Here is a 13,445-nt window from a genome sequence, read left to right as displayed (position 1 = left end):
CAGTCAGACACAACGATCACCCCCTCAGGCCCTCATATAATTGTAAAGTTTTACAGCTAAACAAGTGAGTTCGAATTCGAAAACTTACTCCCTTGATCCGAAGTTAATAGTCACGTACTCGCGTTCATATTCTTGGTAGCATAATCTGAATTACAGTGTGGCGACCTATTCCGAACAAATGGAGTAAGACTATCATAGAAATTAATTATCAAAAGAACTCTTATATGCTATTATAATTGAGTTCAGTGTTACAAGAATAAATAAGGTTTGTGCAAGTAGAGGAAGCACCCAACTTACAACATATAACACGTGACGTAAAATAATCTTAACTAAGGTTCAAACTAGCCAAGAATGAAAAACTGCTGCTTCTAAGCATACACCAGATTAAAATACTCCTACCTTTGTTTTTCCTCTGAGGGTGATGGGAGAAAAGATAATTGTTACAGATCCCAAGTTCCCAACCCTCTTAATTCCCTCTTTGCTAACGCAATATGAAGTTGTCAAAACTGTGTTTTGGGACGTAGAATGTACTGATTTATTTTTCGACAAGTAACACTGAACATCCGCTTCACAGATGACAACCCCAGAATCAGAACCACATGTTGTTCCATTGCCCTTCCAACAATTAAGAGCTCAGCTCATTTTCCTTTCACCACAGATTTCGACCTTTTGCTAGCAGCAATCGTTTTGTAAAGGACCTTGGTTCTAGAAGCCATCAACACATCCAAGGCACAACCAATAAGGCAAGCAACACCCATGACCAAGTAGCAAAGTCTATAACAGTGGGCCCCGTAGCACTCGTTCCCTCCACTAGGAGTGATGGTAGCCTCCGCATCATAGAGCAAACCAGCAAGAAGTCCCGAGAAAAGGAATGAGCCAAGTGGCAAGTTCAATATAAGAATGTTGTATATGAGACCATAGTATTTGAGGCCGAATAGTTCTGAGGCAGTTGGGACGGTGATTGCAAGACGGACACCATAACACAAACCTACTATGACTGCTCCAAAGTATAGGCTCCAGGGGACTGCCATTGCCATAATCACATATCCAACGGCTAGCAAGATTTGAGAGGCTGCATTGAAAAGCGGTCTAGGAGTAGCGGCTTTCCTGCAAAGCCATGATTGCATACATAAGATCAATTTTATTCTTGAAGTTGTACAGCTCGCTCAGTTAATGTATGTCATCTCTTAGGCTAAAAACCATTATTTGGACTTCTAGGAACTTATATACTATACTGGTTTCATTGAAAACTAAATTTGCATCCTTATTAGAGCTTATCAAAAATGGTTTGAACTTGACTTTCATTGAGACATGCCAATAAAAAAGAAAAACAAAAAACGAGTACAGTGAGAAATTTCTGTATTCTGTCCCATCGAAAGTTTCTAATTGAAGATTAATGCCATGGTCCAAAGAAAACCCTACATGACCAAATCTGAAACTCCATTGTCATAAATCAGCTACGGTGACTACGGAACTGCAAATTACTATTCGTATTTAAATGTGGTCCATAATGTCGAATTAGACCACTTTGACGATGACATAAATAGTTATCCCCTTACAGCTGTGTCTAACACTCTAACCCGGGGGGAAAAGTATGCAATCGAACTTAGAAATGCTACCTCTACTAGACAGATTAATATAAAAAACAACGCGGGTTCTCGCATGGTAAATTTCGATATAAAAAGTACTTTCAGCAAACAGAGCTTTGAATTTTATAGTTTTATTACTTATATACTCCATGCTACTTGATCCTCCCCGACTACAGGCATTTTAAAAGATTTTCTTTTTTAGTTGAACAAACCAAGATGAACTTGGCAGACTAGTAGGCAACATGTCCGTAAACAAATTGAATATAGTTGCAACTTACAAGGATATTCTTCTAGGTCAAGTCTACTTCATTAAAAAAAAAAAAAAAAAGTTTCATTGCACCTACAGAAAATTTTCATTTCTAATAAGAACTATCATGCACTTTGTATCACCAATACTTAAAAACTCTGTTCAAACCAAATTGCTAGCTATACAACTCTTTGAAAAAATTACACATTTCTAAAAGAACAGGACAGCATATTCAGCAAAGATTTTACAGGACAACAGAATCAATATTTAATTATATATAATAATCAAGCATGAAAAACGCGGATCTATTCGACTTTCCCCACTAACCTAACCTACCCACAGTCATAATTATGATTATGAACAAATGTTAATGACAGTAATTATGAACAAAAGTTAATGACAGTTAAAAAAACAGGAGAATACTTACTTGATACAGTATTCGGAAACTGTTCCGGAGATGATCCTACCAAAAAATCCCATAATGCTAAGTAGAGACACAAAGATTGACACATCCGAGTAGCCAAGAGAAGAACCCATTTGGCCCATATTGTTCATCACAGCCATACCAGGTCCAACTCCACACAAGAAGGATACAAACAAAACCCAAAAATCAACCGTCTTCAGTGCCTCAACAATAGTGTGCTCTTCACCTAGGACAGGCTGTAATTGCTTAGCCTCCCCAATTACTTCCTCGGCCACAACATCCCCTCCTTGAATTGGCTGTGATACAGGCACAGCATCCGGGGCTAGTAAGGGCTCTGTACTCGGGTCCTCAACATCATCCTTAGCTTTTGAATCCAGCCATATTTTAAGTGCAATATAAGCTGGTATTACCAACGGAAAAGCAAGCAATGCTACTAGAACGACAGAAAAGGTTACATCGAAAATATGCCCTTGTGAACCAACAAAATCATGAGCTAAGAGGTAAACTGCAACAGTAACAGCCACAATATTGAACATATTGAAATACTTAGATTCTTCTGATATGTCCGACTCAGTGGTCGATGGAGGAACCTCCCGGAGGAAGACCATAGCGGTTAAACAGACCACAAGAGGAATAACCGTAAGCATCATGAGGAACTTAGCAGGACTATCAGCAAAGAGTGCACTACAGACATCAGTGAATATAGCAGTGCTTAAACCCACATAACCCTTTAGGATCCCAGAAACAGGTCCCCTATTTTTCCTGAAATTTCGGATACATGTAACTAATATGGCTGTGTTCATCCATGTTGTGCTGTTTCCTCCCATACACATAAATATACACATCTGCAGCATTCCAAAAATCAATCAACTTAGATCTCATTAGCCATCACACCACACAAAACTAATTCTACATCAATATCAACTAAATTTGCAAGTATCCCACTAGTAAAAACTTTATAATACCAAAATTAATACATTTCCAAATCCAAAATCAATTCACATCCCACAAATATCTTTTTTCTCTGTTAATTTGAGTCAAAACCCTTCCCTACAATCCAAAAAAGAGCCAAGGTAGTAAAAAGATGCTAATTATATCTCAATGTATATAAAAAGTTACAAAAGTAAAAACTACAACATATAACTATCAAATCTCATCTACACCACCACCTTATACCCTTTACAACTCTCTCCACAATAAGTTAAATACGTCTATCAAAAGGACCCGTCCAACCAAAAACTTAAGTTGATGGTTTAAGGCACAAGATCGGTTTATATACACTATCAACATCAAATCAATACACTCCAATGTATTTAAACTCTCATGCATCACCAAAAAATAACAAACAAGTACTAGTATTACAAAACTAAACAAACAAATTAAGAAACAATGACAAATTACATAACATTACAAGAAAAGACACAAAAATTACCAAAATCAACATGATCCAAAACCAATCTCAAATAAAACAAGAAGAAGAACATACAGCCCAATAAGGAAGGGGTGAAATGGTCTTGCTAACAACAAGCCATTGAGCGCCATAACCAAGAACACCCTCAAGAGAACCAATGAGAAGAAGAAGCCAAGTTGGGAAAGTATCAGAGGCAAGCCCAGCAACAAGCCCAAAAGCTTTACCAACATCTTTAGCAACAGATAAATTGTTTAATTGAAGTTGGGTCAAATTCATCAAAGTTTTAACGGCGTCAGAGTAGTTAGAAAAGGTGTAATTGTTGCCAGAAATGGCTTGCACCCAAACGGCCGTTACGAAACCTAACCATTTTAAAGCGGTCGCCATTGATGGACGTTCAGAAGGTAACCCCATTGTTAATGGAGTTGAATAAGGATAAAAGTCACAGTTTTTATTTATAAAAAATAATAAATTATAACTTTGATTTGAAGAGAGAGATTGAGGTGATGTACTCAAGCGGTAGTGGTAAGGTTGACGCTTTGTTATTGCAAAATTTGCAATTGGTGTCTCATTTTATAATACTCACCAAGTATTATAGAGAGATTTGTTGGGCCCCAACTTTTTTTTATAAAAGTTTTTTTTTTTTTTTTTTTTTTTGAAAAGTGTGTCCAATTGATTTTGACATTCAAGGACGAGAGATTTATAAATTTTGAATTGTACTGTACTTTCTAATTTTTACGGAGAAAATTTAAAACTTGAATACTACCTCTGTTTTTTATAATTGACACTTTTTAATTTAGCACTATTTATACACACTTATTCGATCGTATTTTGTGTTTTATACATAATGAAAAATATAATCACGTGGAATCTTATTAGATTCGTCATAATATATATTTTCAAAATATCAAGTTTTCATAATTTTTGCTTATCGGTAATTAAAGATATAAATGGTTGAAATTGTGCATTGACAAACGTAACTAAAGAAACGTGTCAACTGAAAAGAATCGGATGAAGTATTATTGTGTTGATGTAAGAGTCAAATTCAATATGAATTCAATATGGATACGGATTATGGAGTAATGAAGCTATGTAATGGTTAGATGGTATAATTGGTATTCAATCTTTTGTTTGTTGTTGTTGTTAAATATCAATGTAGATAGGTACAATAAATCTGAAAGTTTTTAATTTTGACATATTAAGAACTATTTGTAAGTAGTGTATGAAATCCCTTCAAAAAAATAAAAAAAAATAGTGTATGAAATAGTAAGATGTGCTTCCGCAATTCATGACTATTTAATTTAGGATCTCAGAAACACATGAATACATATTCCTTCAAATGCATTTATGCAATAATCATAAAAAGGCAAAATTGGCCGCAACACTCTTAAGCATGGCTTAAATGCATTGAGCATCCTGAATTTCGTAGTACGTAGCCAAAACACTACAGTACCAATTATGGTGAGTTCAATCGATCTACCTAAGCGAACAAAAGCACATGTCTCTAATAAGTCGCTTTTCGATTTCCATTATTTTGTTTTAGTTTTTGGGAGTGTTTATATATGAAGTATAATCCTATAGGGTTATTCCAAGACGCAATAAAAAGAGAGATATCAGATGTGTAAGGTTATTAGACTATTTGAGTTCTTAAAGAGAGAACATTTGCTTGACAAATCTAAGATCAGAGATATTAGATTATAATTATGTTTCCGTTGATTATTCTTAATTTATTCTGTACTTTGTAATTTGTTTTCCTCAGTATCAATAAGCTATTGCTTTGCCTTAAGAAAGGCGGGTGGCTCCGTGTGAATGTAGTTAACATAGTGTTGGTAAACCTTGTAAATTTTGTGCGTGTATTTTTAATTTTATTTGTTTTCTTGTATTTTTTGTAACACAAAAATTATCTACATGACTATATTTTGTATAATATAAGATTTTTTTTTTGTCAAGGTCTGATTTTATAGTTTTAATGTGATGATAGAAATATGCAAATGCAATGCATTATGTTAGTGATAAGATTTAAGATTTTTTGAGTGTTTTATTAGTCGATCTACTCACAGTTAAAGTTTTAACCAATGTTTATTTTTTGACATCAATTCAACCTCTTTTACTCGCACATAAACTACATACATACTTTATGCATGTCACTATAACAATTTACATTGTCTCTCTACTAATAAGATCATGTTTTTTTCAAATAATTCAAACAAGAACAATAGGAGTATATAACTCTGGCAAAACAATATGACATTGCATTGAGTTGTGCTAATTGGAGAAACAATATGACACGGAACAAACACGTTCATATTGTTATATTGTGATATACGAATTCTGATCAATTATCAACCAAATTGAAATGATTTTAAAATTTGTTTGGTAAATATTGATAGTAACTACTCCATATGAATTACTCCGTATTACTCGATTACAAATAAATTTTGCACCACATGGATGTTGTCATGTTGCCTGCAAAGTACTGAATCAACCATGGGGACATAGATTTATATTTTATTATTATTATTATTTTTATATTTTTTGATGGGGACATAGATTTGGACTTATTATTGTTACATCACAAAATCAACAAGCAAGAAATACAAAAAACTTTAAAGCAATGAGCACTCTTTTATTTATTTAATTAATTAACTAGCACACGTTTTATATAGTAGGGTGGCGTGATGCATGATACTTAATTGAACACTTTTAGCAAGTTGAAGGGCATCGGCTGCGAGCCACGGATTAAATAAGCTAGGAGCCAACGATCAAAGCCAAGCCGAGGCAGCTTCCTAGCTTCCCACATTGTAGCTTTCTTGTAGATTGAATGAGCAAGGAGCCAACGCGGTCGATCAAAGCCAAGCCGAGGCAGCTTCCCACGTTGTAGCTTTCTAATTTTGCAACTTGATATTGTTAACCCTGTTAAGGAAGATAAAAACATAGGGTTAAGATACTTTAATTAGACGCCACTATTAGCTGGCTTAGCTGTTTTGTGTGACTTTACTTTAAGTCTCCATATTTTAATCATATATATTGTTTCCATATTCGTTTTCGCTTCGTTTCATTTCATGGTGTTTTTGTTGATCCTTTATTAAGAACAACAATAATAATAATGATAAAAAGGTATATCATTATCAAACTTTATATTTTTTGTTTTTTTGTTTATAATTATTACTCGTATGATGTACGTAGGCCGTGGTACTTACACAATCAAGCGTCATCAATTTTGTCCATAAACAAAAACGAAACCAAATTCATTTTCCAATTTATGTTACGGAATAATTTGTTTGAGATGATACGCAGTAATTTTTTAGACTATTATTTTAATAGGGGGTAATGTAACTGTGTTAATATAGAGATATAGTGTGTGAATGTGTACAACTACTTGTTTTTTCATTGACTTTTGACTACATACGTGGTATAAGTCTAATAAGATTTACTAAAGTACAAGTAGAAACAATATACGGAGTACAAATTATATTTTATACAAGTATTATTTTTAAGGGTTTGTTCTCTTACGTTGAAATTCAGTTCAGTTCAGTTCAACTCCTAATTTCCTTCTCTTATAAAATATTCAGTTCAGTTTAGCTCAGTTCAGTTCAGTCGATGAGAACAAGACCTAAGTTATTGTCGCGATGCTTTTTTTAATAAATTGGTTGGTTAATTAGTTGAAAATTTTTGAGCATTCTTAATAGAGAAAATTGTAAAAACGGGCCTTTTAAATGGTTGACTTTTTTAAAAAAGACCTTTTAATTTAAGTGAAAAACTTGTGAAAAAAGACCTTTTAAGCTGCCTTTTGTTTGTATGAAATACTTGAGTGAGCTCGAGGGAAATTTGGGGTTTTTTTTAAAAAAAAAGTCATGTGATAGTCAACGTCGGGGCTCGGTGTTGACCACCACGCAAGCTCACCCAAGTGCCCCATACAATCAAAATGCAACTTAAAAGGTCTTTTTTCATAATTTTTCACTTAAAAGGTCATTTTTCAAAAAGTCAACCACTTAAAAAGTCTTTTTTCACAATTTTCTCTTCTCAATATTAGTTGAAAAGGAAAATGAGAACTCAATAAAGGGACTGCACGCAGAGTACTTTGTTTTTATATACAAAGTATAGGGAGAAATTAAGATACTTGTTGAAGAGGATATTCTTCCAAAAAAAAAATTGTAATCACACATGCAACTAATGCAAGATTATGTTTAAGATGATAACAAACGATAAATATGGTGTCATATACTCGTAGATATGAAGTAAATGAGAATATAATTATATAAAAATTGAATGAATGCAAAGAGTGAGCTAGTAAAAATCTCAAAAATAAATATTGCAACTTTCATGTATCATTTAATTTGTTCTTTTGATTCAAATCATATTTTCTCCACCTATCATATATCTTATTCAGTTTATTACTTAGATCTAAACTTCTATTATAGAGCCAACAACTAACAAAGCTTGGATAAACAGGGTTTTAAATTTGGATCCCAACAAAAAAAAAATATCTCTCCAAAAAGTACTAAAAATATCATTGATATATATATTTGATAAGCCATATAGTTTATGTGGTGCTAGTGGTGCAACTTGTAATAGCTAGTCATTTGAGAACTTATCAACTATATATCAAATACTTTCACTTACAATCAATTATCAAATCAGTAAAATTATTTAATAACTTGCCCCACAATTTGGTGCATGTGTATTGCTGATTTCTTGGATGCTTTTAAAATCCTATTGACTCTATTGATCAAGTAAAAAAGAAATATTACTCACGTGTTTACACAACACTATGTGTTTAATTTGAACAGAGAGAAATGAAGGAAAAGAGAGGTAAGAGAGAAGAAGGGATGCATTATTTATTTATTTATTTGAATATACAATATAATTAAGGAAAATACTATACATAGCCCTTAAGGACTATATATAAGCATTAAAAATAATTTTGAAAACGGTTTAAATTTGGAAAATCAAACAAATTCACACTAATTACACTGATCTACGCATATTTTTGTCATAAATTTCTAATTTTATAAAATTTTCAAGAGTGTTTTTAATGCTAAGATAGCCCTAAGGGCTATGTATAACATTACCCTATAATTAAAGATCATTAGAGGGAATGGAATCATCGATCAAATAAATTTCCTTCAATTCCCCTTATAATAAACCAAATCTCTCCAAGTCTCCAACATTTAATTGAAAGCAGGAAAATGGAGGGTCACCTTATCCCTTCCCTTGTCATTTTACCCCTTCATTATTGTTATCTACATAGTGTAGTTATAGCTATATGGCATTGATTTATGATTTACACATAGTTTATAATTGTGATAATTATGAGAAAAATAATTTTAGCACACTCATTTGATATCACACTTTTTCGATGCTCTTATCACACAAAGGTATGTCAATATCAAATTAAACAAAGGGGAGCCAAAATCAAATGAATGATTCAAATCAAACAATTCAACTTTCCACGTATTTCCTCCATCATTTTTATTTGTTATACAAAGTACACTCATTTGATATCACACTTTTTCGATGCTCTTATCACGCAAAGATATGTCAATATCAAATTAAACAACCCGTTCAAAAAAAAAAAAAAGGGGAGCCAAAATCAAATGAATGATTCAAATCAAACAATTCAGATCAACTTTCAACATATTTCCTCCATCATTTTTATTTGTTATACAAAGTACATACTGAAGTAATAATAATAAAAAAAATTTAATTAATATAAGTGTGACTATGTGAGAGCAATATTAACTCAATGAGCTTATATAAGTTTCAAGTAATATATATTCAAATAAAGTTTCAAGTAACATCCAAAATATAGAATGATTGAAACGTCGTCTACATCTAGTAACGCTAGATAAACATTGAGCAAATTTATATTCATATATATGCAGTGGCGGAGCCAGAATTTCTAAGTGAGGGGCCAAGATTATACCTACGTATTACATGTACTTCATAATAATAATAATAAAATTAAATATAAAAAAAAATGGGTAGCTACAAGGTTTGATCTCTTGACAACTTGCATACTATCACACCGGAAAAACCAACTCCTCTACACCAAAATTAATGGCAATTAAGAGCAAAATTAATTAATATCTTGAGCCAAGGGGGAGGCCAAGGCCCTCGCTAGCCCCCCTTGGCTTCGCCCCTGCATATATGAAAATAACAAATTAAAGGAATGGTTACTCATTTTCCTTTATATTCCGTACATATACATGTAGTAAATTTCCAGTGAGTGTCAATGTAGCCAAATTTAATCCAGGCCACATTGGAGTAATTAAAGACGATAAGATATTGACGGCTTAAACGAGATGGGCAGTACAAGTTTACGTCTATGATATCATTATGAAGCGCACAACCAAGCTGACTACAACTGGATGGGTCATGGGTGATGGGTCATGGGTGCACCCATAAGGTAAAAGAGATTGATCAAACTATCCTTCTCAATCAATCATGAATCATTCCCTTTATTTTCTATGCATTCAGACAAATACACCTACATTTTCTTGGCTGAAATTGGCAATTTTTGACTTCCTTTTTGCGTTACATTTTAATAATACAAATAAACAAGTTGATAGACTTATACAGTACTTGTTATCAAAATAGACGGACCATATCTATGATCAATTCAAGTAATGTATGTATGTGCAATAGTAGTTAAACCACTAAAGAAGTGAAAGAATTGAATTGAAGGAAGCCGACGCGGAGTCTGATAAGCTTTTGTGAAAGATGTGATAACTGATAAGATACTCAAACATGTTGCTATCATCTTAGTGATAACGTACGGAGGTTGATAAGTACACTAATGCTTTATCTTCTTAATTACTCTTTACTCTTGAGTTTGGAGTATGTATTAACCCTTCATTTGGATAAGATTATCCATTTCAATATAGTATTCCATACCTTTTTATTATTTATTTCAAATCAAATCATTATACACTGATCAGTTTAGATCATATTTTATCTTTTTATGTACTTCCTATGAGTTATTATATATTGCTAAATAATTTAATTTGGCAATGAAAAAAATTACTCCCGTGAAAAATACATACTTTGTATTTGGAAACTACAAATTGAATTTATACAAATCTTATAAAACCCTTTTTGATATATTCTTTTCTTTTCTTTACTGATAAGTGTATATATAGAATAAAGTTTAATCAATCGATTAGACAAATAAATTTGTTCAGACAAAAAAAAGTTCTAATAAAAAAAAAGACCATATTAGAAAGCAAATATAAGGTGAATTAAACATGTAATGTAGCTTTTTATAACTTGATTCATTTATAAGTATGTAGGATTCTTGTCTTTTTATGGTTGTACGTGCCTACCTCTCTTGCATCTTAACTCTTACCTACTTGCATGCTACCTCCCAATTTTCCATCTATAGTTCTATACTAATCTTACCTACTATTCGGTAGTAAATATGAGCATATATATACTAATAATATACTATATTGTTTTTTTTTTTTAATAGATATACTATATTGGTTGAACAATTGAACTAAATGGAAATATCTATGACACGATAATTCTATGATAATAATTGATCAGTCAACATACAATTTTGCTCATTTGAAAAGATTATAAGGAGCAAAAAAATCACTCATGAAACACGCAACTCCCAAATGCATTAATTTTCTAAATTGGCCATTTTATCTTAAATATTATGTACATGAGTACATCACTTTCTTATTTGGCACTTGATTGAGATAAAAACTCAAGACTCACCCCTGCCAATGTCCAGCTTTTATTGATTAATTTTTATCTATTTTTTTAATATTAGTCCAAAAATATGTTAGTGAAAATCTAATATAGCACAATTCGAACTCCGGGGAATAAACTAACCCTTACACAATATTTTACCTCATTCAACTCACCTTTCAAGAATCATACTCGTATATTCATTTGCCAATTAAACCAATGGAAGCCGGAGGGAGTTATTGTTGGTAAAATACCTGTTGATTCCAATAACAAAATAGAGAAGATGAAAGGGCAAATACTTGATTGAAGATCTCAAACTCACATTCGCGCCGTGGAACAAAATCCAATGCCTTAGAAGCGAAATACGCCACCACCGGTACAAGTTTCCTAGTGACGCACGCCCCCCAAGTTTAACGCAACTCTCTCCGTAATCCGTGCACCCGAACTCGAAGAGTGGAATTGCTCAAGAACTGTTTAGATCTCATAGGGTAGGTTTTTTTTTTGTGTTTAGGTTATTTCAATAATGAAATTAACTTGGTTTTTTAATAAAGGCCAATGAGTTGTATTTATAGGAGTAATAAGGAAAAGAGACAAGCAGCTTGAGCCTCACGCAAGGCCCATATACTCGGTTGGGCTTGCGAGTAGAGAGCTATAGCTCACTTGCAGGGAGCTCTCGCTCGGACTGCCGCAAGTGAAAACAGGGGGCGAGCTAGTAGCTCTCCCGTAGGAGAGCTATAGCTCGGGTCTCCAGCTAGCCAAAGAAGAAGCGATCTAGTAGCTCACGCGTAGGAGAGCTATAGCTCGGATCTACTGGACACTACTGATGGCAACGAGCTCTAGCTCGACCATGCCGTAGGCATTCCCAGCATCCGAGCTCTAGCTCTCTTGCTAGCTCGGCCTTGATTAATCCCCTAGACTCTCATTCTCCATCATTCCCTCTCTAACTCTTCCCTCTCTAACTCTTTGCACACTCACTTGATGAAACTCCGATTTGCATTACTAGTGAGGAAAACTCCAACAATCCCCCACTAATGCAAAACGGACATGAGATCATGAAATCTGAACAGTAAAATGAAAGTCTTAGTACTTAAATGCTAGTATCCAAAGGTTTGAACTAACACATTAGTACACAAGGTTTTCAACACTTCCCTAGTGAGTATCCTAAGATTTGAACTCCTAGGAGCGAGGAAGGGACCTTGAATGCACATACCTTGACTTTAGAGCTTAAGCAACTCCGCCAATCTTGGCCTACACCTTGGGCTCTCATGAGTACTTCAGGAAAACTACACCACAATTTTCCCTTGAAGGAGGCCACCCCTCGTACTCACGTAGGTGTTCCGTCTGTGTATAAAATACACATTCCCAGCACATCTAGGGTCTTTCCTTGCAGGCTTAAAACACATTCAAGCACCTTGCAAACCCAAGATTTTCTGTGTAGTGGAATAAGAACATTAAGAACGAAAAGTTCAATCCTATCAACTCGACGGTGCATCTATCAATCCACTACTCAATGAGATCTTAGGCTAGATGCATTAAGGGATACTCCCAACCTCAGTCATTCGGTACCACTATCGTTCCCTACTCGAGAAGTATCAGGGCTAGTGATTATAATTTATTTAAGAATCACTATCGTTCCCACCTCTCAAGCAATTGGGCTAGTAGTATTAAGAGCAAGCAATGCTCAACCTTCCACTTTCGGTGTCATTATCAATCCTACTCTAAGAGCCACTGGGCTAACGGTCTTAAATCCACTTAAGAACCATTATCAATCCCTGCTCAATGAATAACTGGACAAATGACATTAAGAGACACGCTCAACCTTACTGAATCCACCTGATCAACAAACCACTGAAAAAGGTTATAGATTCAATAAACAAAAATGGTGTAAATCCAACAATGAGTCAACCAAAACAAGGCTCCAGACCCATTCAGAACAAAAGTTCAACAAATTTAAACATTTCGGTGTGTCCATGCAAGCTGTCTCAATTGACCACCCAACCTGGGTTATGGACATATTAAGAGCACTTAAAGCTCAACCTGCAAACATCAAACAACAAGTCTACCAAAGCATCTCATAAC

At 33.9% G+C, this 13,445-nt stretch overlaps 1 protein-coding gene across 1 annotated transcript; it reads right to left on the bottom strand.

Annotated features, from left to right (window-relative positions):
* Positions 1-205: 205 nt before the first annotated feature.
* On the bottom strand, positions 206-4,530 carry LOC110739420 (protein NUCLEAR FUSION DEFECTIVE 4-like). The gene is made up of 3 exons (XM_021919880.1): positions 3,747-4,530; positions 2,264-3,105; positions 206-1,107 (listed from the first exon to the last, which is right to left on the bottom strand). The coding sequence occupies exons 1-3, from the start codon at positions 4,080-4,082 to the stop codon at positions 639-641; spliced, it is 1,647 nt and encodes a 548-aa protein (XP_021775572.1). The 5' UTR covers positions 4,083-4,530; the 3' UTR covers positions 206-638.
* Positions 4,531-13,445: the final 8,915 nt, after the last annotated feature.

This window comes from Chenopodium quinoa, unplaced genomic scaffold, assembly GCF_001683475.1.
Source record: "Chenopodium quinoa cultivar QQ74 unplaced genomic scaffold, ASM168347v1, whole genome shotgun sequence".
Classification (NCBI taxonomy): domain Eukaryota; kingdom Viridiplantae; phylum Streptophyta; class Magnoliopsida; order Caryophyllales; family Amaranthaceae; genus Chenopodium; species Chenopodium quinoa.
The sequence above is the reverse complement of the archived record's forward strand: the minus strand, read 5'-3'. Positions and strand labels throughout refer to the sequence as shown.

Coding starts and splice junctions, on each gene's coding strand:
- LOC110739420 (XM_021919880.1), bottom strand. CDS start 4,082: ATGGGGTTACCTTCTGAACGTCCATCAATGGCGACCGCTTTAAAATGG. Junction 3,106..3,746: donor CACCCCTTCCTTATTGGGCT/GTATGTTCTTCT, acceptor GGAATGCTGCAG/ATGTGTATATTTATGTGTAT. Junction 1,108..2,263: donor GTTTCCGAATACTGTATCAA/GTAAGTATTCTC, acceptor ATGGCTTTGCAG/GAAAGCCGCTACTCCTAGAC.